Source organism: Bufo bufo, chromosome 1, assembly GCF_905171765.1.
Source record: "Bufo bufo chromosome 1, aBufBuf1.1, whole genome shotgun sequence".
Lineage (NCBI taxonomy): Eukaryota > Metazoa > Chordata > Amphibia > Anura > Bufonidae > Bufo > Bufo bufo.
Window position 1 is genome coordinate 813,735,692 of NC_053389.1, and position 12,434 is coordinate 813,748,125.

Sequence of the window (12,434 nt, forward strand, 5' to 3'; positions counted from 1 at the left end):
GAAAAATAATTTTCCAAACATCTCTTCCTAGTGATCCATGAAACACGGATGGCATCCGTGTTGGATCCGTGGTTTTCACAGACACAGACTGTAATGGGCGTGATGGATCCGCGACAAAATCCAGCAGGCATCCGTGCTAAAAACACTGATGTGTGAATACACACATTACAATGAATGGGGGACGTGTGCTGGAGAACACGTACAGAACACGTACATGGAACATTGACATGTGAATGAGGCTTAAGTCACGTTAAAAGGGTTTTACCAAGACCTTAACACTGATGACGAGGGTTGGGCGAATCGCGCTTCGTTCAAAACTGTGTTTAAATACTGTACAGAGACCCGTATGTAAGGGCTGCACGGAGGTGAAATTCGCTAAGGCCCCCTGCACACGATCAGGATTGCGTGCGGATTTGCGTGCGGAAAATCCGCACCGTAGGTCATGTCCATTGTATTCTATGAGAATTTGAAATTCTCAATGCACACGATGCAGATTTTTTCCGCGCGGATTTTGACCTGCGGTGCGGATTTTAAAATCCGCGACATGTCAATTAATTTTTTTTTTCCTGACCGGATTTTCTTCATTCACTTAGTGAAATCCGCATGCGGAAAATCCGCACCGAATCCGCACCAAATCCGCACGCAAATCCGTATGCAAATCCGCATGTGGATTTACCGCACAGATTTGCCTGCGAACACCTGCGGATTTCAGTGCGGATTCTCCGCACATGAATCCTGAACGTGTGCATGTGGCCTTAGTCCGACGTCTGCACTGTGGAACCAAATACCACAGTGCAGCACAATATACTGCCCCCCAGCAGAACCAATTACCACAGTGCAGCACAATATACTGCCCCAGCAGAACCAGATACCACAGTGCAGCACAATATACTGCCCCAGCAGAACCAATTACCACAGTGCAGCACAATATACTCCCAAAGCAGAACCAGATACCACAGTGCAGCACAATATGCTGCCCCAGCAGAACCAGATACCACAGTGCAGCACAATATACTGCCCCAGCAGAACCAAATACCACAGTGCAGCACAATATACTGCCCCAGCAGAACCAGATACCACAGTGCAGGCCAATATACTGCCCCAGCAGAACCAATTACCACAGTGCAGCACAATATACTGCCCCAGCAGAACCAAATACCACAGTGCAGCACAATATGCTGCCCCAGCAGAACCAAATACCACAGTGTAGCACAATATACTGCCCCAGCAGAACCAAATACCACAGTGCAGCACAATATGCTGCCCCAGCAGAACCAGATACCACAGTGCAGCACAATATACCGCCCCAGCAGAACCAGATACCACAGTGCAGCACAATATACTGCCCCAAAAGAACCAATTACCACAGTGCAGCACAATATACTGCCCCAGCAGAACCAATTACCACAGTGCAGCTTGGGCGGCCCCTTGGTCATCAGTCCACTGATACATTTTCCTGTAGGATCTATGACCAGCCTGCCCCTGGATACATAACTGAGAAGAAATAGAGAATTGGGGTCATTTACTAGGACCAGCATTTTACGCCGGTCTTAGATGTCCCTCCTGCGCTGCTGTAAGACTTGTCTAATTTATGAAGAGTCGTGCACATGACGAGAAATACCGCTCCACTCCCTAAGGGTGCGGACACACGTTCAGGCTTTTTGATCCGTGTTTTTTAATCCAAAACCAGGAGTTGAATGAAAAAAAGTGGAGAAGTAGTATTTATTTCTAAAGTTAGTAAAGTTGCTGGGATCCAGGTTCCCGTCCTGGTCTCTACGACTCTCAATTGTACATGGCGCAAAACCGCCAGTGCGAGAAAAACAGCATTGCAAAGGCATGGCAACTCAAGCCCAGTGTATTGCCTTATTCACACAGTCAGCGGGGCACATTTACTATCGTGTCTGCGCCTGTTTTCAGGAGTAAAAAAGCGGTTTCCGACAGTCTTATTTTTTAAGTCTCATTTACCAACTGATTCTGCGCCTGTTTAGGAGGCACTTGCGCCTTGTTCGTCCAGACGGGGGAAAAAAGTCCTGCATGCAGTACAATTGTATCCGTCTAAAAAAACAGATCTCAAAACAGATTAAGGCTACATGCACACGACCGTATGTGTTTTATGGTCCGCAATTTGCGGATCCGCAAACAAAAACGGATGACATCCGTTTCCATCCTTTTTTTTTAACGGATCCATTGTAACAATGCCTAAAACGGACAAGAATAGGACATGTTCTATTTTTTTTGCGGGTCTACGGAACAGACAACACTGTGTGCTGTCCACATTTTTTGCGGACACATTAAAATGAATGGGTACGCATCCTATCCGCCAAAAAAACGGAACGGACACGGAAACAAACAACGTTCGTGTGCATGTAGCAAAAAACTGATGCAACAGGATTCCCGCAATGGACCTTAGGGTTCATGCAATCAAACTTATTTTCTTTCCGCCTCCATTCCATTTTTTTGCGGACCGTGTGCGGAACCATTCACTTAAATGGGTCCGCAAAAACAATGGAAGGTACTTCGTGTGCATTCTGTTTCCGTATTTCCGTTCTGAAAAATTAGTGCATCTCCTATTATTGTCCGCAAATCACGGTCCGAGGCCCCATTTAAGTCAATGGATCCGCAAAAAATACAGAACTCACACGGAACACATCCGTATGTCATAAGTATTTTGCGGATCCATACTGTAGAAATGCTATGCCCAGCCCATATTGCTCATGTGTTTGGTGATTAAGTTACTGTTTCCGTTTCCGATCCGCAAAAAACGGATCGCATATGGAAACCAAACAGATATGTTTTGTGGAATAACAGAATGGAGGCGGACTTAAATCAGAGAGGAAAAAAAATACTCAAATATGGAACAACGGAACGCAAAACAACGGCCGTGTGCATGAGCTCTAAGGAATTAATACACCCAAGAAATGAACACAAATCCCTTATGAACTCCACCACTGGACTCTGCATTGCCATATCCTCATCAGGTATGGATGGTGTCCAGCTGAGTAAAATGAAAGGTCAGGTGAAGTGATGACCATGTGATGGGTGAGGTATAAAGATCTCCTCCCTCCACTCCTTCCTGGTGTGACTTCTCCTGTAGTCAGGATGTTGTTAGGGATTAGGTGGAGTTGGCTGCTTGTGGTTCTCATCTATGGGTCAGGCTTTAGCAGTGCCTTGGTTAGACACCGGCGCCAGCCAGACACTCGGTGGAGGAATTATCAGCCTGGATGGGGATCTTCTAGAACTGTATCTGCAGTAGGTTCTCCTAGGAGAAATCCTTTGCCTCCAGTTTCTGGTATTGGGTCTCTAAGAGGTTCTAGTCCTGTGTCTGGATGGGGCCGCATGTATCCTGGAGTAGGTTATCAGTCCCGACAGCTTACACAGCCCCCACTGATTATGCTGAACCCCTCATCCCCTGTCAGTGTGCAGTGTGCTGAGGACAGTATGGTGGTGACTGTAGAGAGAGACTTCTATGGTAATGGTAGGATGGTGAATCCTTCAGACCTGGTCCTCGGGACCTGCACAGCTAGCTCTCAGGCTTCAGTTACTACTGTAGTCTTTCAAATTGCTCTTCAAGAATGTGGAAGCAACCTAGAGGTAAGTTGGTGGAGGACTAACGGTCTCTTAATAGTAGACAAATATGCACTGGGCAGCAATTACTGTGTTTATCATGAAAACCCTTTAGGTCCTTTTCACTATATTGAAATGGTTGTGGATAGAGATGAGCAAATTTCATATTCTGAAATATTTGTTTGCTTTTACTGGTAAAAGGCAAATTGCATTATGGATTCTACTACCATGGACCATATAGCCATTTTATTACGACGGAATGCCTCTAAAGGCATTCTGTTATGCTTTCAGTCATAGATGTCTATGGGCTGCAAATGGATCAGTTCCTGTTATGCAGGGAGGTCCTCCCCTGCATAACTGAAACGGGACGGATCCTTTTTGCAGGCCATAGACTTCTATTGTGATGGAATGTCTCTAAAGGCATTCTGTCATAGAATTGCGTCATGGTCCGTGGTAACTGAATCCATAACACTATAACCCTTTTACCAGTAAAGCGTGAAACTGTTTTATAACCTGAAATTCGCTCCCCTTGTTGTGGACATAGATCTGGTTTCTTTGAGGTACAGTAACCCTTTCTACAGCTTGTGCCCAGGAATGTTGGCTAGTTTTAGCCGATATACTATGGTGTCATGATCTTCTGACGCAATAATGGACTTTCATAACAATCTAACCAGTTGTCCATTTCTGGCCTTGCAGTGTACTTGACCCACTGCTTTGACAAGTTTCTCTTGTTTATCTTATAGGGTGGATAGTTCTTACTAAATTTTCCCACTGATTTGGTTGAGCTTTTATTTTTATTTTTTTGTGCTTTGAGTGGAGACTAAACTTATTGTGGCTCTTTATCTCCTGAAGATGACTTCAGATATATTTATCTACAAGATCAACTTGTCTTACACCCCCACCACCTCCCCTAATGTGCCCATCATCAGGTCCAATCCTGCAGTGGTTCCCATCTGGTGTTACTACCCACGGTAAGTCTGTACCAATAGTAGGTTTTATAGCTATGTCTTCTAGAGTCTTCCAGTGGTGAAATGTCTTCCAGGACTTTCAAGTTAAGCTAGATGGTAGTTGAATGTGGTCACATTGAGACAGTTTGCCTCAACTAGCCATAAGACAGTCCTGTCCTGCTGGATCTGACTGGGACAGTCACAGCTTGATTCCACTTACATTATGAAGCAATGTTCTGTAGCATCAGTACTGTGATCTTTGGCCATGTAATGAGTATAGCAGCCGTACTGTCCATGTAGCCCCATCCTAATTATTGCATTAATCTTCCTGCTCCTCTTTAAGGTTCATGATGACTCTAAAAGGGATCTTGACAAACATTCCCCTCTTGCTCTGTCAATACTAGTGAGGCTTGGAGCTGTCTCCTCTCCTGGCATGTCTGTTTCACCAACTACTTACTCTCCATGTAGTAATTCTGGAGAACCTTTAACTGTTCCTGTTTTCTAATGGAAGTTAGCAGTATGCCATAAAGGTCTGAGTGTTCAGTTTTGGGGTGTCTGACACTATTCAATTGGTGCTGCCAGTCACTATGCAGGGACACCCAGATTGGCTTTTATTGAAAACTGCCAGCAATTCAATAGTAGGAATAATGGGGGAGAGGACTGTAACTAACGAGACACTTCAGAAATGTTCTGACCTGGGAATTGGTTACTAAAACAATTGTCTGGGGAGTAGACAGGCCCTCTTTGAATAGGACTTGGCTGGAGGACTTAAGGCAAAAAAAATAGGTCAGCAACCATCAAACTCTTTGGTGTAAGTAGAGCAGGACTGGTAATGGGGTTGTAACTTCAGTTAAAAGCGCTGCAACACCTTACATGGCTGGAACACCCCTAAGGCCTCAATGTCATGGGTGTCCGCTTCGCTAATTTACCATATGGTCGACAAGTTACTTTACTGTCAACCTCTCAAAGGGCTTGTCCACCATTACAACCATGGCTGCTTACTTCCAAAAATCACCCCTGCTGTCCATTGGCTCAGCTCTATAGTGAATAGGGCTAAACTGCGGTGCCACATGCCACCTGTGGACACATGGGATGATTATGGAAAGCTGCCCTTTACTTCCAATAATGTACAGTTGTCCTTTCATTTCTCTACTCTTGCAGATTTGGCAATGTAAGCAGCAATGCCATCAAGCCAACATGGGCTCCCTTCAGCACCACAGTGAGCTCAGAAGAAAGGTTGTCTTTCTCCTTGACTCTCATGACTGGTAAGACTTCTTCCAGTAGAGGGGTGCGTAGTCTTTATGGTCTTGTACTAATAGCCTTATTTTGTCTGTAGAGGACTGGAGTGCTCCTCGTCAATCACTGGTCTACCAGCTTGGTGAGATCTTCTACATAGAGGCCTTTGTGGACATAGAGAACCACGTCCCGATGATGCTGTTTGTTGATAGCTGTGTTGCCACCCTTACTCCAGATGAGACCTCTAATCCTCACTATGACATTATTGCTTATAATGGGTGAGTTTCTGTTTTTGTTTTTACTGTTAATTCAAGGGCATTTTCACTGAAATATCTCCTACAGGTGCTTGATCGATGGGATGCTAGGAGATTCCTCTTCAGCCTTTGGTTCTCCAAGACCTGAAGCTAATAATAAGCTTCGATTCACAGTTGATGCCTTCAGGTTCATTAACAGTGACCTTTCTATGGTAAGGACTAGAGTTGGTAGTATGACCCTGAATGCAAACTAATTAACTTTTTGTACCTGTCTTTAGCATCCTTGTTTTCACCCCACTAATTGGGGTTGAAAGCGCACAACTGGCCACTGTTCTAACCTGCACTTTTAACATTAACGAGTCTGTTGCCAAAATTGGATGTTACACACTGCTTACATGGCACTGTAGCGCAAGTTCCATTGGTACCTTTGTTCTTTTGTGGTGACTTTCACCAGCTGAAATTATGTTCAACCCATATGCAAATAAGGGCTCGTAGGTGCCCAGGCCGCTCTGCCTTTCACATTGCTTGTCCCGCCCTGTAAGGGTACTTTCACACTAGCGTTATTCTTTTCTGGCATTAAGCTCTGTCCTAGGGGCTCAATACCAGAAAAGAACTGAGTTTTATCCTAATGCATTTTGAATGGAGAGTAATCTGTTCAGGATGTCTTCAGTTCAGTCTTTTTGCTTTTTTAGGACTGAGATAATACTGCAGCATGCTGCTGTTTTATCTCTGTCCCAAATTCCAGAACACTTGCTGGAATGCCAGATCCGGCATTTCTTCCCATGCATGCCGGATCCAGCCCCGAGTGTTCCGGCAAAACAGATCAGTTTTTGCGGTCTGCACATGCTTAGACCACAAAACATGTGAGAAAATAATGCCAGATGACACCGGAGAGATGGATCCAGCATTTGTCAGACGGATCAGGATCCTGTGCTGGCGACGGGCCTGCCTGCCTGGAATCCTCTGCCGCAAGTGTGAAAGTACCCTAAGTCTGTTGCATCATCCCCAGTACCGGCCGAGAACCTGCACATGGCAGTTCGCCGGCTGGGGCATGCCCGCTGGTTTCACACGGCGCATGCGCACTTGATTTATTGATGCTACTCCCCACAATGGGCATCAGTGACAAAACAGACTTACAGGGCAGGACAAGCAAGAGGTTGGGGAGTAGTAATATGGAAAAGGCAGTGGCCTGGGCACTTACATCACGAGCACGGCCCCTGGACACTTGCCAGCCCTCATCTGCATATGGATTAAATGTTTTTCGGCTGACAGTCTAACAAAGGAACCATTGGTACTTGAGCAATGTGTAACGTCAAATTTTGGTGACAGACTCCCTTTAATGGAGGTAAATGTATTGGAATTTATATTCTCCTTTGATAACCTGATTATAATGGTATTCTGCTTGACACTATTGTACATTAACTGTTTGAAATGAGAAACTCAATAAAAACTATTGAAACAGAATAACCCATATTGGAATCCTAATCCTTTCTAGTATGGACCTTGAGGGTAACTTTCCCAGCTGTCCAAGATTATGAATGTAAATTATTTCTCATGAGATATGAACCGTAATTGTGGTGTCTTAGATCTACATAACCTGTCACCTGAGAGCTGCTGACATCAACCAGATCCCTGATCCAATGAACAAGGCCTGCTCCTACAACAAGGCTACCAGCAGGTATAACCTTGCACATCTGAGTGTCTTCAGTTAGATGACTACACAACCCTAGATGGAGTCTTGGATATCAATGGATGTTCTCTCAATGGTTGACACTTTTCTTGCTCTTACAGTTGGTCACCTGTGGAAGGCCCCAGTGCGAACTGCCAGTGCTGCAACACTGGGAACTGTGCTACAGTTGGCAGCCGGAGAACAGAATGGGGCCCACAACCTGCCAGGTCAAGAGGAGTTGGGAAGAGAGATGTTGGTGAGTTCTTCATTCAAACGTCTCCTAAAGCTTCCATAAATGTGAAGGTATTTGAAAATGGGTGTTGCTAATTCTTCCACTAGGTTCTCATCTAGAGAAATACACTCTGGCCAGACTGGGCCCTCTTCTAGTGACTGGATCTAAGCCTAACCAGGTCTCCAAAGAAGGAATTTCCCAAGCTTCCAGAATGGGTGTAGAAGAACCTCTGCAGTTGTGGGTGCTGGTGGCCATGGGCTCAATCACTTCAGTAGTTGTTGCTGTGACTCTTATTGTGGCTGCAAAATGTCTTCTGAAAAAACTGTCTCACAAATAGTCAAGCAATAAAAATGGGTAAAATGTTACTTACGTCTTTTTGTCTCAATCGATGGTACCAATAGTTGTATGGGATTGGCTTCATGGGACCCATAACTTCATGCATGGTCCAGCAAAACAGACAATCTCCTGGTGCTATATACATGAGTACTATGGGGTGAAGGTGTATATTCTGTCTCAATGCACCGTGATTCCTACCTTTGTCCCCGAAGACAGGCCTGGAGAACGTATCAGTGACACAAGCAGTATGATGTCAGTAACAGTTCTATTTATTGATTGGTCATACAGGCCTTATATACATTCATGCATACATACGAGAATAGCTGCAGCTCATTACAATAATAGCACTTCCTTTTACAGACTCTTGTTATAATAATGCTGACTAGAAACTTTTCCTTATACAGAGAGGAGGTAAATGTGTATATATAGTCACCCTTCAATATGAGGTCACCCAACCTCCTGTCCTTCATACAGATTATACAGCTAATTCTTGTTAACCCTTTAATCCCCTCTTAAGTCATGAATATGATTTATATTTTCTCTCATAGAGAGGTAAGTAGCATATGATTGTCCAGGGTCTGTGGGTTTTGGACACATTCCACAAAACATCTGTATGAGGGAAGGAATACATTGGATGCAACAACATATGATAAAGGAAGCAATTATAATACTCATCGATAATGTTCTAAACCAACTCAAATCCGGCAGCCAGCTCAATAACCAGTCCCACCAAGAGGATGACAACATCTTTCCTGATATTATTAGCAATTTCATGTAACCCTTGAATATGGGACTGGATTGATCTGGAATGGTCAGATTGAAGCAACACATTCCTTTAAAATCTTGACATCCTATATTATGTTTAAGTAACAAATAATCTACAGCAAATCTAGTTTCTACCACTGCTCCTCTTATGCCTTGTATATCTAAAAGCATGTCTGATAAGGCGATAGAGGTATGATTCAGAGATTTAGCTAAGTCACATGCAATAGAATTTATAGTACGAGTATTGTATATAGCCAGTCCAGGCACTCCTAATATAGAGGCGCCCAAACTTGTATATTCTGTACGGCTGAGAAGGGGTAAAGTAGAGTCACAATCTTCTGATAAAGTCTTGGTAACTGATCTGTGAGCTCTCCTGATAGGGGGTTGACTGGGAAGAGCCAAAGTCAGCCTGGGTAACGCACAGGGACCTCCAATAACATTAGCAGGAATGGAATTGTAGGTGCTGTTACCACAAGACAAAAACCATCCTTTAGGGAGCATTATATTATAAATAAAACAGAGTCACAATGGTCTTATTACAACTCATGGAATTATCCGGGGAGCTAGTAAGTCTACTATTCCTTTTACAGGTGTCGTCAATATAATCATATATACTATTCCTAGGTAATCCACTTTTTATGTCTCTATTATCACAATATAAAGTCATATCCTGGGAAAAGGTAAAACAAGTTTCTGCTGCAGTGACGTTAATAGTAGTTATTCTAATATTATCCCTGCCTGCTATTTCCTAATTTCTGACACTCCCCACAGAAGTCATACAAGGGAATAAAAGATTGTGTATTGTTAGCCCTTGACCAGACTTCAAGGAGGGATTCATCGGGTGTAGGCACAGCAATAACACATGTTTGTATAAGGTCCCGTGGGCTTTAAGTCTTTAAGGCACAATGAACTAACATTTAGGGCATTTGCCATCCTGACTATACTATTTTGTTCAGAATAAAAGGGGACGGGAGAAAAGGGATCTTGCTCCTGAGCTCTTTTATATATTGACCGATTATTTGGTGCACCGCAGAAGAAACTCATCTCCTCCTGGGTGATAAATACATGTAGTAATAAGCCAGACTGGCAAGAAAACACCAAGATTAATAATTATCAGTAGACAAACAAATCTCCCAGAATATTGTGGGGTCATCTTCAGCCTGTGGCAAGGCACTTTTCAGGGAAACTTTTTCTGAGTTGCCCTCTTTGTTCAGGGAATTCACACCTGCTTCACCCTCTTTGTCTTTGTCTGTCACCGGAGAAGAAGCCTCAGGGACCCTTTTTATCCTGCTAGCATGAATCCAGATTGGAGCCTCTTCTGTCAGAATCGCTGTTCTGGTGACTGCTACCACTCGGGTGGGTGGTCCAAATGGGAACTCAATCTGTTTTCGTCCTTTTGCCAGGCGCTGGACTATCACCTTGTCTCCTGGTTGGAAAGGATGCGTAGGTTCCTGTGGAGAGAAAGGAGAAACACGAGCAACATCTCGTTCAATTTGATCTAAAGTTTCTACAAGTTTCCTCACATATTCTGCCTGTACTACTTCTAGATCCCCTTTTTCTATCACAGGGGCCTTTGGACCCCAGGGAGTGGGGAAGGGTCTTCCCATTAGGACCTCAAATGGTGAGTAACCAGTATTCTTATTAGGCTGCATCCTAATTTCTGCTAGGGCTATAGGCAAGAACTTTTTCCAATTAGTGAATGTGCCTCCAGTAATTTTCCTTATTTTCTCTTTAATTGTTCTATTCTTTCTACTACCCCTGAACTTTGTGGGTGATACGGGAGGTGAAACTTCCAGTCAATCCTAAGGGCTTTGGAAAGCTCCTTACATACCCTGGACGCAAAGGCTGGGCCATTATCTGAGTCAATTTGAACAGGACACCTCCATCTAGGGATGATCTCTTGTAACAAAATTTTTACCACAATTTGTGTGGTTTCATTGGTGGTAGGAAAGACCTCTGGCCATCTAGAGAACAGATCCACAATTACAAGGGCATACTCCTGTGTTCTTCCTGTCTTTGGGATATGAGTGAAGTCAATTTGTAAATGAGTGAATGGTGAAGTTGGGTAATTCAGATGCTGGTGTTGGGCCTTCTTTGAATTATTTGGGTTGTTTCTGAGACCTATAATACATCGTGAAACATAAGATTGTACCTTTGATCTAAGACCTGGTATAAAAAAATCTCTCTGAATGAGGTCAGTGGTTGCCTGTGCTCCCCTATGGCCAAGACCATGATACTGTGCAATTAAAATCAGGGCGCTTGCAACTGGGATACATGGCTTCCCCTCTTTGCAGAGAAGACCCGTATTAGGGTCTTGTACTGCACCTACTGACTGCCATTCCATTTTGTCACTACTGGTAGCCAAATCCTGGAGGCTGAGCAATAGATTGTCAGTAAGGGTAATGTCTGGAACTAGGGAGGGCATTTGAACTGTTGCTGCCGTTCTAATAGAAGCCTCTTTTGCCGCCTGATCAGCTAGGGCATTCCCTTTAGCTATGTGTGTTTGGAGTCCAGTATGTGCCTTACAATGGATAATAGCAACTTTGCTTGGTAATTGGATGGCGGCCAGGAGATCATGTACTAGGGTGGAATGTGAAATTTGTCTCCCATCTGCAGCTATGAAGCCTCTCCTCTGCCAGATCACCCCCATGATCATGTACAACCCCAAAGGCATACTTGGAATCGGTGTATACATTTACATCATTCCCTTCAAAGAGACAACAAGCTCTAGTGAGAGCAATCAGTTCAGCAGCTTGGGCCGACTGAAAAGGTATAGGATTCGATTCTAGTATAACATCAGGGAGCTGAACCACAGCGTATCCTGCATGATAAGTGTTGTCATTAGGGCGGGAACAGGATCCATCCACAAAAACATCAGGTGCTCCTTCAATGGGTGTGGACTGTAAGTCAGGCCTAGGTGAGGTATGCTCATGTATAAGTTCAGTACATGCATGGGGAGGAGGCAAATCATCCTGCTCTCCCTTGTAGCCCAGTAGGGCATTCAGTATAGCCATTGGACCGAATGTGGGGGCTGAGTATTTGATATGAAGTTGAGGATTAGATAGCAACAAAACTTCATATCCACTAAGTCTTTGTGCTGACATATGTTGTGTATGTATGTTCTTCAATAGGGCCTGAACATTGTGTGAGGTATGCAGAGTGGTGGGATGACTTAGGGTGATAGGCGTAGCCATCTCAGCGACCATAGCACAGGCTGCCAAACTCCGGAGACACGCAGGCATGCCCTGAACCTGTACGGGAACCACCTTTGAGAAAAAAGCAACAGGGCGGAATTTACCTCCATGATCCTGCGCCAGGACTCCTGCCATGGTTTTACAATTGTCCCTGGCAAATAAGTGAAACATCATGCCATAGTCGGTTAGGCCCAAACCAGGACTTGAAACCATTGCACATTTGAAATGACTAAAAGC

The 12,434-nt window shown here is 44.2% G+C and overlaps 1 protein-coding gene across 1 annotated transcript; it reads left to right on the plus strand.

Annotated features, from left to right (window-relative positions):
* The first annotated feature begins 3,099 nt into the window (after positions 1-3,099).
* Positions 3,100-8,239, plus strand: LOC120986596 (zona pellucida sperm-binding protein 3-like). The gene is made up of 8 exons (XM_040415257.1): positions 3,100-3,591; positions 4,417-4,535; positions 5,673-5,776; positions 5,848-6,025; positions 6,090-6,213; positions 7,588-7,679; positions 7,793-7,926; positions 8,010-8,239. The coding sequence occupies exons 1-8, from the start codon at positions 3,100-3,102 to the stop codon at positions 8,237-8,239; spliced, it is 1,473 nt and encodes a 490-aa protein (XP_040271191.1).
* The last annotated feature ends 4,195 nt before the right edge of the window (positions 8,240-12,434 follow it).

What these genes read in the sequence shown, in the direction of transcription:
- LOC120986596 (XM_040415257.1), top strand. Translation starts at nt 3,100, where the DNA reads ATGTTGTTAGGGATTAGGTGGAGTTGGCTGCTTGTGGTTCTCATCTAT. An exon ending in CTCCTTGACTCTCATGACTG is followed by an intron (nt 5,777 to 5,847) that starts GTAAGACTTCTT and finishes TTTTGTCTGTAG; the next exon opens with AGGACTGGAGTGCTCCTCGT. An exon ending in GACATTATTGCTTATAATGG is followed by an intron (nt 6,026 to 6,089) that starts GTGAGTTTCTGT and finishes TATCTCCTACAG; the next exon opens with GTGCTTGATCGATGGGATGC.